This window comes from Cynara cardunculus, assembly GCF_001531365.2.
Source record: "Cynara cardunculus var. scolymus isolate 2C chromosome LG 10, CcrdV1, whole genome shotgun sequence".
In the NCBI taxonomy this organism is placed as follows: Eukaryota; Viridiplantae; Streptophyta; class Magnoliopsida; order Asterales; family Asteraceae; genus Cynara; species Cynara cardunculus.
In genome coordinates, this window is record NC_037537.1 from 25,784,083 (window position 1) to 25,799,545 (window position 15,463).

At 34.9% G+C, this 15,463-nt stretch overlaps 1 protein-coding gene across 1 annotated transcript; it reads right to left on the reverse strand.

Moving 5' to 3' along the window:
- Window positions 1-1,937: 1,937 nt before the first annotated feature.
- Window positions 1,938-10,381, reverse strand: LOC112519859 (kinesin-like protein KIN-5B). Its single transcript, XM_025128167.1, has 23 exons — window positions 10,182-10,381; window positions 9,174-9,303; window positions 8,927-9,082; window positions 8,498-8,835; window positions 8,282-8,420; window positions 8,088-8,185; window positions 7,518-7,674; window positions 7,359-7,428; window positions 7,195-7,271; window positions 6,369-6,422; window positions 6,083-6,163; window positions 5,860-5,971; window positions 5,684-5,770; window positions 5,433-5,608; window positions 5,188-5,349; window positions 4,636-4,743; window positions 4,356-4,514; window positions 4,169-4,252; window positions 3,841-4,046; window positions 3,596-3,697; window positions 3,412-3,521; window positions 3,166-3,314; window positions 1,938-2,300 (listed from the first exon to the last, which is right to left on the reverse strand). The coding sequence occupies exons 1-23, from the start codon at window positions 10,379-10,381 to the stop codon at window positions 2,094-2,096; spliced, it is 3,162 nt and encodes a 1,053-aa protein (XP_024983935.1). The 3' UTR covers window positions 1,938-2,093.
- Between the last annotated feature and the right edge of the window lie 5,082 nt (window positions 10,382-15,463).

Genomic DNA, 15,463 nt, shown 5'->3' on the forward strand with positions numbered 1-15,463 from the left:
GGTTTGGATTAAATCATATAGAGGGGTAAAATGGTAATTTGTTGTCATTCAGAGAACATTTACCAAACAACCATATTTCATTCAGCACTTAACCATTCTGACCACTTAACCATTCTGCACAAAACCATTCAGCAACTGCCAAACAGCCCCTAAGTGTCTCTCATGATATAATGCAAAATGAAATATAATTATTTGATCATTGTTTACAATAAAATTAGAGCACTAAATGGTTAAGAGAGGTCCATAATACAAAATCATTCAGAAGGTTTTAAAACCACTAATAAGCAAATTTTGTTTTTGTCAAACAAGATTTATCTTTTAACGATTTAAATGTTGTCTTTTAATGAAACTATTAAGAGGTAAACGAACAACTCATATGTGTTTTTTTTAACCCTAAAGGTCTAGATCAGCTTTTGTACACTTCGATTAATTTCAAAGTTTCTAAAATAAAAATTAAGAGAAAATCCTTAATAGCCTTACATGACTTAAATTGATGACCATTAAGACCATCTCTGATCCAACCACTAAAAATAAAATACTAAGAAAAACATAAACTAAAATTAGGCTTGTTCATCTTTTGACATCCATTGGATGTGAGAGAACCGAACCGATCTGATCCAATCATCCACTGGATGTTGGATTTTGCCAACCGATCCAATCCGATTAATATTGAATCACCTATCAAATCCAATCCAATGGATGATTGAATCTATTCGGTTCCATCCATTTGATACTTTTATTGGATATCCAATGAATGATCTGATAAAATTCAATTCAATTTTCAAAGTTGATTGTTTTATATCAAGTTGTTTCAATTGAAATCCTCGTAAAAATCCAGTAAGTGAAAATTTTCATATACTTTATTAGTTTTTAGAGTTATTATCATTTTCGTCCTTATGATTTGTTAATAATTTTAACTTTTATCCCTATGGTTTAGAAATTGTAATTTCCGTCCTCATGGTTTGCAATTTCTTGCAATTTTCATCCTTGGACTGATTCCTACCTAGGGGTATAAATGATTGGAGATTTTAACAAGCTACTTGAACTCGTATATCCCAAGCTTGAGCTTGACAATTCTTGAGCTCAAGTCGATCTCGAACACAAAATAAGACTCGTTTAAATTAACGAACCAGACTTCATAAAACCAATGTTCCCCTTTATTGAAAAAGTTAATCGAGCTCGAGCCTAGTTTTTTTTTTGTTTTGTTTGGTTGAGCTCGAATAACGTATTACTTGACTTGGCTCGTTTACACCTCTGTTTCTACCTTAACGTACAAGGTGCCAAAACAGTAAAAAATTATAAACCACAAGAAACAAAACAATAATAGATTGAAAAAACAATGAATTACAAACCAAATTGAAAAAACACAATTTTAACAAACCACATGGACGAAAATATCAATTTTTACTCTAGTTTTTACCAGAGGTGGTAACGAGTAGGATAGATTGGTACGTAGGAAAAAAGCTTCAACCCTATGGATGAAAATGGACACATACTTTTATCATGTCATCCCGGCTTATCCTGGTGGATAAAGAGGTGGATGACCTTGTATAATAAGTGGAGGGTTGGGGTTCAACTCCACTCATCACCCACGTGCCACTATGACATGTGATTTACCTTCACATGACGGCTGAATCACGTGTCACAAGGTCAAGCGGGTCGTGATTGAAGTTGAACCCCATGAAAGGTTGAAGTTCAACTTCTCCAATCTGCCCTTATGACACGTGATTTACTTTCCCATGACAGCTGAATCACGTGTCAAGAGTCAGGCAGGTCGTGACTGAAGTTGAACCCCCGTGAGGCACTCCAGAAGGTCTTCATACCCTTTTTACAGAACACAGATCACGAGATTGGCACGAAATGCATGAACACTTAAGCATAGTAAAAGGGTGGTTATCCAAATCAGGATTTACTTTAAGAAAACATCATTACAACAGTTTTGCTCATCAGTAGATGAGTATGAAACTGAGTTTTGGACTTCACTAACCTTAAAACAACTGCATAATATGAGACCAATACAAGATCATATATATAACATTATGATATATGCTAAACCTCTCTTACCTTGATGTAATCTTTAGTACACTCAAAATTTAGTTGACATCTGCAAAAGGACTTCGGTTTGGAGATCCCATACTTAGCCGTTGATTATGAACCTTCGGTTTGCTTCCATTTTCCACACGTTTATGTTGGTTGTCGGAAACTAGGAGATCTGCAAAAGCTGGTGCTCGCATCGCCTCTATGGATGTTACGCTCGGGATGTCTATTTCATGTTTTCTTGGACCAGAATCATGATCAACCTGTTGTATGATACGCCATCATAAATGTAAATCACAAGCTAAAGATGATAATTAACATTCCCACTAGCAAAAAGATGATAACGAAACCAAACCAAATCAAATCCAGTATATCTCACTTGACAGTAGGGTATGGGAGGGGTAGGATGTGGGCAAACCTTACCTTAGCCACTAGGATTGAGAGGTTGTTTATGTGTATTTGTGCATGAAACAAAGGTGTGTGCAAGAAGACAATAACATAGGTTATAGCAGGTAATCGGGAAATACAACAGGTAAAAAAAAACGGTTCAATGGTGTGTGCATGATTCAATGTAATCTAGTAAAACTTTAAAACATGTAATACAAGTTGAAATTAATGTCCATAGCAACTTAAACATGTACGTCAGGCCAGTAAGAAAAAGACAAGCAAGAAAGTCAAGTCCTACTACACAAGGAGCCTATTTACCTACAAACCCTACTAAAAATGGGCCACTCTAAGGTCCTGTCTGCTCACAGCTTAATGATCTTAATGGAACTTACAGCTTATTCGGTCAGTTATACATGACTGTTTGGTAGTGGCTTATACAGTAAGCTTCGAGGGGGAAGCTTTATGCAGAAAACTAAGTTTTTTCAGACTTGCCCCTCCCAATTAAAAAACATGCTATTTCCATCTATGAAAAACCAGTCTTTACAAAAACTTTCTCAATCTATACAAACAGATTAATCCAGACATATGACTTAATGGAAAACCAACCAAACATAAATCTTGTGCCTCCAGATTGATAAAAACCAAAAGGGAAATTATATATGGTGAAGATGGGGTTCTTGCATACTCTCATAAGCATAAAATTTTGGCGATAATTGACGATTAAAGGAACAGTTACTTTACCTGATAAGCTTTCTTTAGGCACTCAGCTTGGTTTAGCATGTTTCTAGTTCTGTCACCATGTTTGTCTTCAAAACATGTAAGATGATCCAAGCATATCTTTGACATGGAATCCAACTCTTTTCCAGTTTCTTGGTCCACCATCAGTGAATCTGATTGTGATACAATTTACCCAATTTTGAGTTGATGAAGAAGTTACGAAACAAATAAGAGATTCAAAGTATGACCATAATTGGGAACTGGGATTACCTTTAACAGATGATTCCAGACCACTAGCTTCTGATTTGAAGCTTGCCTCCATAGATACGTGTTTTGTAACGATCTCTTCACCTCTGAGGTTGTTTTCATGAATCTTTTCTCTGTACAAGAGATTAAATGGTCAAAAAAACATGCAAAAGAAGACTTCATTATAAGTTTGGGTAACATGTAGTACCTTATAAATGATTCGGTTTCAACCATACTGCTCTCATTAAGACGGTCGATAGCTAATTGTGTATTATCCCAGTGTAGTAAGGAATATCCTACCTTATTTGTACTGCATGAAGAAATAGATAAGTGACTTCTATATAAACCAAGTTAATTTGGAGAAATTCATTACTCCTTCCGTTAAGGATAAAATTGTCATTTAGTTAATTAATTTTTTTAATAATTACATGTTTCTAAAACTGTATGCCTTACCACTCCTCTAGGCAGCTCTCCATCAATGCTCGATTTTCAGTTGAAATAAACGTGTTTTCTGTAAAACGAGCTTTTGCCTTCTCTATATATCCATTCACCTCGGCCTTTCCATCATCTGATACTTGCAGCATGTTAGAAATGTCTTGCAGCAAGATTTTGTTATCTTGTGAACTTAAGTGATCAATCTTTCGTGATGCCTCAGAAACCTGATCAGAAAGGTAGATGGTCAACATACGAATGGATTAACAGTTCTTTTGTCATGATATATATATATATATATATATATATACATGTGTGTGTGTAAGCAAAATGATTTTTTCTAGCTCACCCTTGAAGTTTGTTTTGCAGTCAAGTTCCTTATGATTTCTGAAATGTTTTCAATTGCCAAATGTTCTTCTCTAGCTGCATCTTCCTGTGAAACAGAAAAGTAAAGATTTTTAGTATATAGATTCGTCACGTTATTAGACATATATATATATATATAGTCTGCTTTTTCAGTTGTATTTTATCTTGACCTTGAATTTCTTCTCAAATGCTGCTAGCTGGTGAGATCTAGTTTTATGATTTTCTTCAAGAACTGCCATGAGTTTAGTAGCTCGCTGACTGAGGTCGTTGAAGAAATCAATTGTTGCCCTCGAGATTTCATGTGCAGACATCAAACTTTTATGTAGTCCCTATACAAACAGAAAGAAAAGATGAGACTTGCACCAAAGATTTAATACTTCCGTTGTCTTTGAGTGTCAAATGATAATTTGGTGGAAAAAAAAGATGAGTGACCACAAAAGTACCCCTCACCTCTTCATGTTGTTGAGCAGATAAAGCCAGCATCTGCTTCTGATCGTTTATAGAGTTCTGAATGTCACAAGTGGCATTCTTAACCTCCAAAACCGCATTCTTAAAGATCTGCATACAGAACATAGCAATCACATAAGCCATCTCCCACAATCTTTCCAACTATGCAAAAAGTTACTTCCTGCTATTCATTCCCAACAAAATTGCTACTCCCTAAGAGTCCGTATTTCTATTTTAGTTTGTCCCAAAAGTGTCTATTTGCCAATTCTACCCTTAGCTATGAGATGGAGAAATTCATTACTCCATCTATTATAAGGGTAAAATTGTCATTTAGTTAATCAAGAAGTGTAATAACTATATGTGTAAGACTCTGAATCTTTTTCATTGTGGACGTTTATTTTGGGACGTGGGGAGTACTATTTACCATTATTAGAACTTTTTTAACTTTTATTTAGTACTATACTTTAAGAAGGGAAAGAAGTTCATAAAATGCAAAAAGATTGTTTCTTTCTGAAGGTGGTAATATGGTTGTTTGCTGAGAATTAGAGTCCGCACATTCTCAACTGCCATGATCTGATCTGATATTCTGGACTTCATATGAACCAAGTCGGAAGAAGCTCGAATTTGCAGTGTGTCAACAAGATCCTTTAATACCGTCATGCCTGAAGTGTATGTGTCTGTTATGTTCTTGATCCTTGATTCCAAGACTTGGGTTTTCTGATTGATAAAAGTAAAGGCAAATCAGCAGTGAACTTGTAAAATTCGAACATAAGTTGTTAACGATGGAACTAATTTCTTACAGCATGTTTAATATCAAGAAATGAAGAGACTTGTTCTTCCATGCATTTCATTTGTTGTTGCTGTTGTGAAACTGAACTCAAAACAATTTTCTGCAGGTCTTTTAAGCTGTGATCTAGCTGACAACCAAATGACAGGAGCATCTGATGGTTTTCGGCTTCCAACTTGTTCTTATGATCTATACACAATATTTATCTTTGTTAGTTGTTACCAAAAGAAAAATATGATAACTTTGATAGAAAAAAACATATACCTATTTTGGAAAACAGTTCAGTCACGTCCTCTGAAGCATCTTGTAGTTTGTTACGCATACCTTTTGCATGTTCAACTAGACAGTTTTCTGTTCATATGACAAGAATAAAAAATATCAGAATATACTTATTTTGCGCGAAAGGGGAAAATTATTTTAGAGTCAGGTTTATGTTTCACCTGAATCCAAAAGTTTGGAGATGATAAATTCCTTTTTCTTCAACATTGACATGGCTTCTCTATGTTTTCCTTGAATATCTAGTAAGGCCTTGTTACTGTTTTCCAACTTCTCCTGAATGTGATACACACAGAATTTATAAGAAACTAAAGATGAAATTTAGATATACATATATATATATATATACATCCATTGTAAACTCACTGCTCACTGCTCATTGCATACCTTGCAATCTTTGAGATCACTTTCAAAGCTCAACCTCTTTTCTTGTTCACTTTCATAGAGCTCACGGTAGCTATTTACTTGCTGTATTCAAAAACCAAATTCATTCATCAGTAATGCATCAAGCAATTAAGTGAAATTATACAAGTCAATCAAATTTGTTGCAAACCCAGGATCTTTTGGTTTTGCGTTTGAGACAGAGTAACCGTCATTTATGGTAAATGTATAGAGGAGTGTACCACATTAGCAAGATTACGAGAGTTGTATCTGATAGAGGAACTAATTTTACCTTCTCACTGATGTTTAGATCAATCTCCAGTTGCTCTATCTTTTCATTCTTCATCTGTAAAGAGGATGCATTGATCGACTCAGTCTCATATAAATAAAAAAATAGTGCTGAGTATGAAATTTGGTGAGGAAATTAGATTGAGCAGAAAGTTAATGGAATTGAAGGGGGAATATTAAAGAGAGAGATGCGTTGTTCAAAAATCTGTGAAATGGGGTAATCACGACTTCTTCTATGAACAAAGAAACAAGTGAACAACCAATGTATCTAAAATAGGTCCATCTTTCATTCTTTGACTAAGAAAATTCATATATCAAAATTAAAATTAAGCATAAAGTTAATCTGTTTGAAGCATAGTATTGAAGGGGTAGATGCACAGACATCACAGTTAAATCATCTGTGAGAGGAGTAAACATTACTTCTACAAGCAAGGAAACAACAAAATGCAATGGTAACATGCTATATAATATATATAGGGTCAGGTTCGGGGGAAAACAACAAAAAAAATGAAAAAATGAGTAACACCCTAGTAATGTTCATCTGTATGGTATGCACACTTCTCATTATTTTTTTGTTGTTTTCCCCTGAACCTTCCTCTATATATGTATGTATGTATGTATGTATGTATGTATGTATGTATGTATGTATGTATGTATGTATGTATGTATGTATGTATGTATGTATGTATGTATGNGTATGTATGTATGTATGTATGTATGTATGTATGTATGTATGTATGTATGTATGTATGTATGTATGTATGTATGTATGTATGTATGTATATGCTCCTCACTAAAGAAATTTTGGAGACACTTCAATGGATGCATACCTTCTTTTCAGCTTCATCTTGTGCGAATCTTTCATTTGGAATATAGACACCATTCTTTTCCCTAGTTGCTCGAAGATCTGCTCAGATTGTAACAGAAGAGTTATTCTTATGCAGCATTACTTAATTATGCCACAAATTACGGATAATGCCAGTGTGAGTCAAACCTTGTTTCATTTTCTCAATTTCCAAGTAGATATCTTTGAGCAGCATAGCTTTGGACATTTTCTGATTTGCCTGCAATAAAGTGTATAGTTTCAAATACATGTAAGGTATATATATCAAAAGAGAAACAGATAAGACAACAGAATATCATCCAAGCTGACCTCTGGCTTGTTTTTAATGTTTTTAGCACGGTGTGCATAGTCTAGTGTGCTTAACGTTTCTTCTAGACAATGAGCAGATGGAGAAACCGTTGCAATGATGCAAGTTTTGGTCTTCCCACCAAGCGAGTCTCTTAGCAGTCTTGTCAGCTTACTGTCTCTGTACAATGCAGCATATCAGGATATTAGTAGAACCAAGATAAATATGCTTTGTGACACAAACTAGGGCCTGTTTTTGTTAGCAGCTTAATGAGCTTAATGAGACTCACAGCTTATTCTGTCAGCTATCTACGACTGTTTGGTAGTGGCTTAATGATATAGAAAGTGACTTATTCATTAAGCTTTAAAGGGGGAGCTTTATGCAGAAAGTCAAGTTTTCTCCAAAGCTGCCCCTCCCAATTAAAAAACACACTCCTATCTGTGAAAACCCCTCTCAAATAAGAACCTTCACAATCTTATATAGATAGATTAATTCACACAGACAACTTTATCCATACAGGACTTGATGAAAAACCAACCAAACAGCCCCTTAATTTATTATGGGAAGTTAACAGAAATATAATCAACACAAACCTGTATGGCACATGGACGGAATGTTCCACAAGTGCATTAATGACACGGCCCAAGGTGAGCAAGCTCTTGTTTATTTCCCCAGCTTCCCTTGCTCTACCCTACAATGAGTGGAACATGCTTTTCTTCTATATCAGTAAAAAAAAACCAAAAACTAAGCCTTTTGGAAAGATAAAAGTATATATTTGTTTCCTTACATCTCGGGCACCTGAACGAGAAATATTTTCTGATCCAGCCAAATCGACAAGATTAAGCTTTCCATATTTAATGACTTCCTCGCTGCCAACAGTTGCTTGTTTAACATGTACGGTTATTGTAAACACTGAATGAGAACGACTGCAGAAGAAAATAGCCTACTTAGCAACAAGTGGTACATCTTCTTCATTGAAAATCAAGTGTAAGAACATGTCTACCTGCTACGCTTGTTTAACAAGGTATCTGCCGTACGCCTTTTGGCTGTACCTCGTTCTAAAAGGTTATATATATCATTTGCACTATAAACAACTTCTTCTTCCAGACCTCTTACGAGGACACAACCTTTCCCATCTTCCATCAAGGAAATGGGCTTCTTTTGCCTCTCTTCCAAAGCTCTAGAGTAGTCTTCGGCTGCAAGAAGATCAACTATTTCCTCATTGTAGAGTTCCAAGAAAGTAACTTTCATGCTATAATCAGCATTTTGAGCCTCTAGTGTATCAAAAATTTGGCGAACTGCCCTTGGGATTACGCCGGCCTCAGCAGGTAACTCTCCGCTCTGAAATATCTATAATTCAGTTAAATGTCACAAGAAAATTGGCAAATATTACTGTCATAAGGTATCCACAAAGGTCTAACCATTTAACTACCTTATTTCTCATCCCTCCCTCCATAGTGTATGTTTTACCAGTTCCAGTTTGACCATATGCAAAGACTGTGCAATTGAAGCCCTCAAGAACTTCATTCACTATAGGAAAAATTGCTTGGTCATATATCGATCTCTGTTGTGCTTTGGGTCCAAAAACCTTCAAAAATTTCAAAAACAAGATGAACTTTTCATATTACAAACATGAATCTTACATTGGCTCATGGTAACAACAGATTAAAAGGATTTACCTTGTCAAAGGTGAAGACTTTGTCTACTTGCTTGTTAGCAACATTTTGCAATATTACTACTTCTCTTTTGTGTTCATTGCATGTTATCACCTTTGGTACATTGCACTTTTGATCATCATCGCTTAAGGGCCTATCAATACATCAAAAAACCAAGAAAGATATTTTAATTCACTTTGGTGCAACTTTAACACATCCAAAATCACGCATAGAACTTTATGGAGTTTTTTTATTATCCGTAAATGACACATAGAAACCGTACATGGTTGTTGGAATAAGAATAAAATTTGTCCCCTAAAGTTGATTGAAAATGGAAGGCAAAGTTTGGAGACTTTACGAGGATCATGTAAGTTTGTTCAAACGGATTTTTAAATCTAATCGTAGGCTAAGGGCCTGTTTGTCCGGTCAGCTACAAGTGGTCGTTTGATAGTGGCTTAATGATATATAAAGTGGCTTATTCATAAAGGTTCTGGGGGGAGCTTTATGCAGAAAGTCAATTCCATCCCCTCTAGACAAAAACCATCCCCGTCTATACAGAAGGATTAGTCACACAGACAGTTTTATCCACAAAGGACTTGATAGAAAATCCACCAAACAGCCCCTAACCCTGCAAGTTATGTGAGATGGAAAGTGTAAAAACATTTTCCATACTTTTTATAAGCTGCAGATCCAGTTTATGAATTAAAAAACAAAACATCATTTTACTGCAGAATGTATTGTTTCCAACCAAATCCACAAGTCTCTACCCGCTAACATATGATCTTGATCAGTTGTCCATGGTAATCTGCATCATGTATATGTACATATACACTACAAACAATCCCCAATTTGAATTGCTAGAGCACTACAACCAGATTCAAACTCACCCACAGAAGGGCAGAGTTAAAAAAAACAAAAACAATGAAAAGGATAAGTTACTAATTTGCATGTTGCTGCAAGCCGAATTCTCACAGATCCTAAAACACACATTAACCTAGCTACAAAGTGGTAACGTAATAGAAGAAACTATACCTGCATCTGAGCAAAACTTGGATATTCACTTCACCACGATCTTTCTCAGGCTTACTCGAATTCCAATCAATACTTCTAGGATCCGGACGTCTCCGTTCAGGTCTGGGAGTAAGAAACGGCAACGGATTAGCCACCATTCCAACTCCCACTTTCCCACTATGATCCGGCGTCATTGACGTCCCACTCCTTTTATATTCCATCGCTTAAATACCTAAATGATACATTTAATTGCCAATCAAAATCCTAATTACACAAGGACATTACATAAAAAAGCGATTATTAAACCTTTTACCTGTGATTTGAACAAGAACGATGACTCAAGATCGAAAATTGTTGGATGGAAGAAGGGTTTTACGGTGTGCGATTTTGATTTGTGTCTGGTAGGTCGAAAGACAGAGAGAGAGAGGGGGGTGAGATTTGAAGTTTGCTAACGGCTACAAAGAGTGCGTCTTTTATTCGACAAATTGGGCAGAAGTGGGGGCCACCGTATCTTTGTGAAAAAAATTCAAATGTTAAAATGAGGCGCCTCCCACTAAAATGTTTTTTTATACAAAAAAATATTTAAAAGCTTGGGGATTTTTTAGCGATTGTTATCGGATAAGTTTGTCTGGGTAATAGTATTGATCTGAGTTAGGGATGGTGATTTGTCCTGACTCGGTGGGAAACCCGATTCATCCGACCTGAATGGAAACGGGGATTCCCTGCTAAAACAGGTCCCGGGGCCGGGATCTTCGGTAGACTCAAACCGGAGACGGGAATGTTACTCAAACCGGGGTCGGGGCTGAGGATTCTCGGTATAATCAAACTAGGGGTTTGACCGGGTTTTGACCGGGGATTACTAGATATTTGACTGGGGACGGGATGATAATCCCTGTACCCGCCGGGGACCGGGGCCTGGGCCGGTGGATGTTACTACAGACCAGGGCCGGGGATTACAAAGCCCGTCACATTCTCGCCCTGTTGTCATGCCTATTATGAGCAACTGTTGTTCTGGATAAGAGTATTTACCAAATGTTTTTTTTTATAAGTGTTTACCAACAATAAAATAATCATTATAACCCTATTTGTAATTATATGTTGAATAATATGTAATTATTTTTGTTATTAATACTTCAATGGAAGGGGGAAAAAAAACAAAAATGCATATTATAAATAAATGATTACCAATAAAAATAATACTATTTTACAATGATAGTTTCATAACTGTTATTAATTATTATGCACGAAGGGACTGGTGTTTTTGTAAGCAATCAAAACACTATGAACCGAAGCAATCACATATGGAACAAAAATGAATGAAATCAATCAAGCTCAGTAGGGACAGAAGCTGTTACAAACAAGATGACAGTGGCTATAAAAACAGGTTGGTTGAGTGAATGTTACAAGTAGGAAACACAAGTTGTTACGTTACAATCAAGCTCCTGTGAACAGGTTTCTTTGAACCCATTTAAGGAATTAACCAGGAATTTTCATTACCTTTCAATGCCAACTGGGATGTGCAGGTAATGAAACCAGTCGACTATCCAGTCCCACAATTGGAAAACGAAAGAACAAAATCAAAATCGATCAAGTAATGAAATTAGTTGATTCTTTCAAGTAATCCATCATCATCATACATAATATAAAATTAGAAAACAGAAAATCCAGCAAATGTATAAATCGGTTTAAAAAAATGTACCTTTTCGAGCAGCCAAGGAAGAAGGACTTGAGCGATGAGGGAGAAAGGGAAAGGGTCGAGAGCGACGATGGATGAGGACTAACCGAGGGGTAGTAGGGAAAGTCGGGGACGAAGAGGGAGGAGAATGAGCGATAGGGAGCGACGGGTGAAACCTGATCAAGAAAAAAATGGGAAAGTATGAAAAGGTAAAGTTTGACTCGGGTAAGCATAAAATTGACGATGGTCAGGTAAGATCTCGGTCAACAATTCGGTCGGATCCATGATTTGGTAAACACACTGACTGCTGACCGAGACATATATGCTAATCGAATTATCCTTGTCAGCAGTTAGTAAACAGCCCCTTAGTGTTTATCGGTTGAAAACTAATGGATTTAGGTGAACCTGATTTGATCCAATCATTTATTGGAAATTGGATTTCGTCAAACGATCAAATCCGACTAACATTTGATATCCGATCCAATTAAATCTAGTGGATGATTGGATCATATCGATTTCATCCATTGAATATTATTATTGGTTAGGGTTGGGATCTAGTGAGAAACGTATGAAATGATCTCCATCATTAGATGCATATTAAAACTGGATCAATCCTTGTATCAAGATTCAAGCGCGATTCATGGATGGATTTGAGATTAAAAATGATCAATGGTCCAAATCTCTTCTTACGCTTCTTACCTTAACTCTCTTTCTCATACAATCATTCACCCCTATTAGTTATCCATTAAATCATATTGGATTCATCTAAAAATTTGATCCAGTTTTCAACCAACTATTCACGTATTTTCTTAAGTTATTAAAAAACAATGCATACGATTATCAACTAAAAAATAATATTGTAAAATATTAATAATTACATATAATTTTTAACTGGATGATAATTGGAACGGGAATTGGATGATGATCAGATTAGATCGTTTCTTTTTATTGGATGTTGAACTGTCATCGAATAACCGACCAAACTAATTAGAATGTTGAAATTTTGGAACCCAATTACAATTGGACATCCGTTTATGGTCGGTCAATTTTAAATTGGATTGGATGACTTTCTGCACACCCTTATGTCTCGTGTTATCTCTCGATTGATCTTAGTAAATTACAATTCTAATACATCAGTCCTGATAAATCTAATGGTTATAATTGTTGTGGGTGTTTAGGGTTAAACCATGACAGATGAGATGTTGTGATCCCCTAACCGATGATTGAAAACTTAAAACATCCTTTAAAACAGCTAAAAAAACTGATGGATCACAATCAGTTTAATAATATGACGTTGTACGTGGGTCTGTTTGGTTTCCATGATTTGATTAGATTTTAAGGGATTTGAATTTGAATTACATTTCTATGTCATGTTTGTCTGTATTAATATATTACTAATAATTGTTGTAATATATTATACAATACTATAATTAACTGATTTTTTAATATGCTCTTTTTAGTCATTTTACATGTTTATCAGCTAGTTTTTATCAAACATGATTTGTTTGTCAGCTATCAACTAGCTAATCACTTATCATCTAGTTTATCAACTACCAACTATTTTATTAGTCATCAACTAACTTATTAGTTACTTTGCCAAACATATCATTCACAAAATCTGTTTGTAATAAAATCCATCTAATAAAACAAGTACCAATGACTAATTTATCGTAAAATTACTAATTTTCTATAATTAAATATATAAAATAAAATATAAAATGCAACCAAACTAACAAAAACAATACAAATGACTAATTTACCCATGTAAAATTTTGGGTTTTTTATTTAAAAGCCAAATTCTTACGAACGATTCATGAAAAACGTTGCATTGCAATAGTTCTTACAAGAATCCATTCGACCTCTGACGTGTTCAGTTGGCAAACGAGCGAGGTGACTTTGTCCAAATACAAGACACGTTCTAGATTCATAGACCCTATAGCCTCAGCCGTTAAGTGAGACCGTAAATGTCTCGTTACATTAATATCCTTAGAGACAGGTTTCATGTATAAGTATATAACTGGTATTTGATACATATATTGATATATTTTAAAAAATAAATTTTACTGGGATTCTAAAATTCTGATCACAAGTATACTCGGTCCAAACTCTTTTACTGTGTTATAAAATATTTACAAAATGTATTTAATTTTTTTGAAAATCAAGTTTACAAGTTATTATTGTATATGTACAATTTTAAGTTACAGGTTTAAACTATATAAAATTATTGTAGAGATGGCCTAATGGGCCCGGCCTGCTCGGGATCGATTGGGACCGGTTATGGTTTTCATCCAAAAACAAGGTTCGACCCGGCCCGAGACCGGTCCGAATTTTTTCAAAAATTGTATTTATAGCATTTTAAATGTATTTGATTGAAAATCAAATTACAAATTTACAATAAAACATATTTTCTAAGTGTATTTGATTGAAAACCAATTACAAAACTATAATAAAACGTAATTCTTAAGTGTATTTGATTAAAAACCAATTATAAACTACAATAAAAACGTATTCTTTAAGTGTATTAGATTGACATAATTAGATATTTTAAAATATATTGGAATCACATTAAAGTATTTTTTAAAATTTATCAAAAATAAAATTTAAAAAATATAAAAAGAAAATGCTTTTTAATACAAGACCGTTTGGGCCCGACCCGGGACCAGGACCGGTTACCGTAACCAGTTACAAGTACTCTTAATTGGGCCTTAGTATTTTAGACGGGACCGATTGGCCATCACTAGACTGGGACCACACGTTAGTCGTTCACAATTCAACACTGCAAATATGTAGTTTAAAAAACTGGTATGGCATAAATTTTGTCGTTTTGCTGGATGGTTGGACCACTTCTGCCATAAAAAATTGGATGATACCGATCCATCGAAGAGGCTATAAATTTCTAGCGATCATTTGCGTCCTCTTTCGTTCATAAAAATAGCAAACCTTACCAAAAAAAATATTTAAGATAAAAATTATCTTAATTAAATATTTTACGCAAAAAAATTATCTCTAATCGGCTAGAAATATTTTGAATTATTAAAACTTTAAATCCGTTATGTTGTTCTTAAACTTTACACAATTCAAATCCCTCGTGCCTAACGCCGTCACTCCCTCTTTCTGTCTTATCATCGTCTGCCATCCAACATCATCTGTCACTAGGGGTGGAGTTGGTACGGTATCAGTTTTTGTCTCTAATACCATATACCAACCAATTATAAATGGTACACAAAATCTTATACCTTTCCACCAGTACTTTGTACCAAATTTTTATTTATTTATTGGTACATGTTGATATTGATTTTCTACCAACTTCAAGATACATATACAAAATCTTTCCAATTTGTTCAAATTTTGAGTTTTCATATAACACATATGATCCCAAAGGTTTTCTGCGGTGTTTGAGATTGCTTATAAAAACTTGTTGACTTATATTCAATACATAAAAAAAAAAAGAACTAATTAATAATTAATAATTAAATAAGTCGGTACTATGGTAATACCGTGGTACACGACTTCTAATACCGTGTATCAACCAAATTTGCATACTTCGTACAATACTACCAACTGACTATAATCGGTACCAATTAAGTTGGTATCAATTTAATTGATACCATTGGTACACATGTTCGTT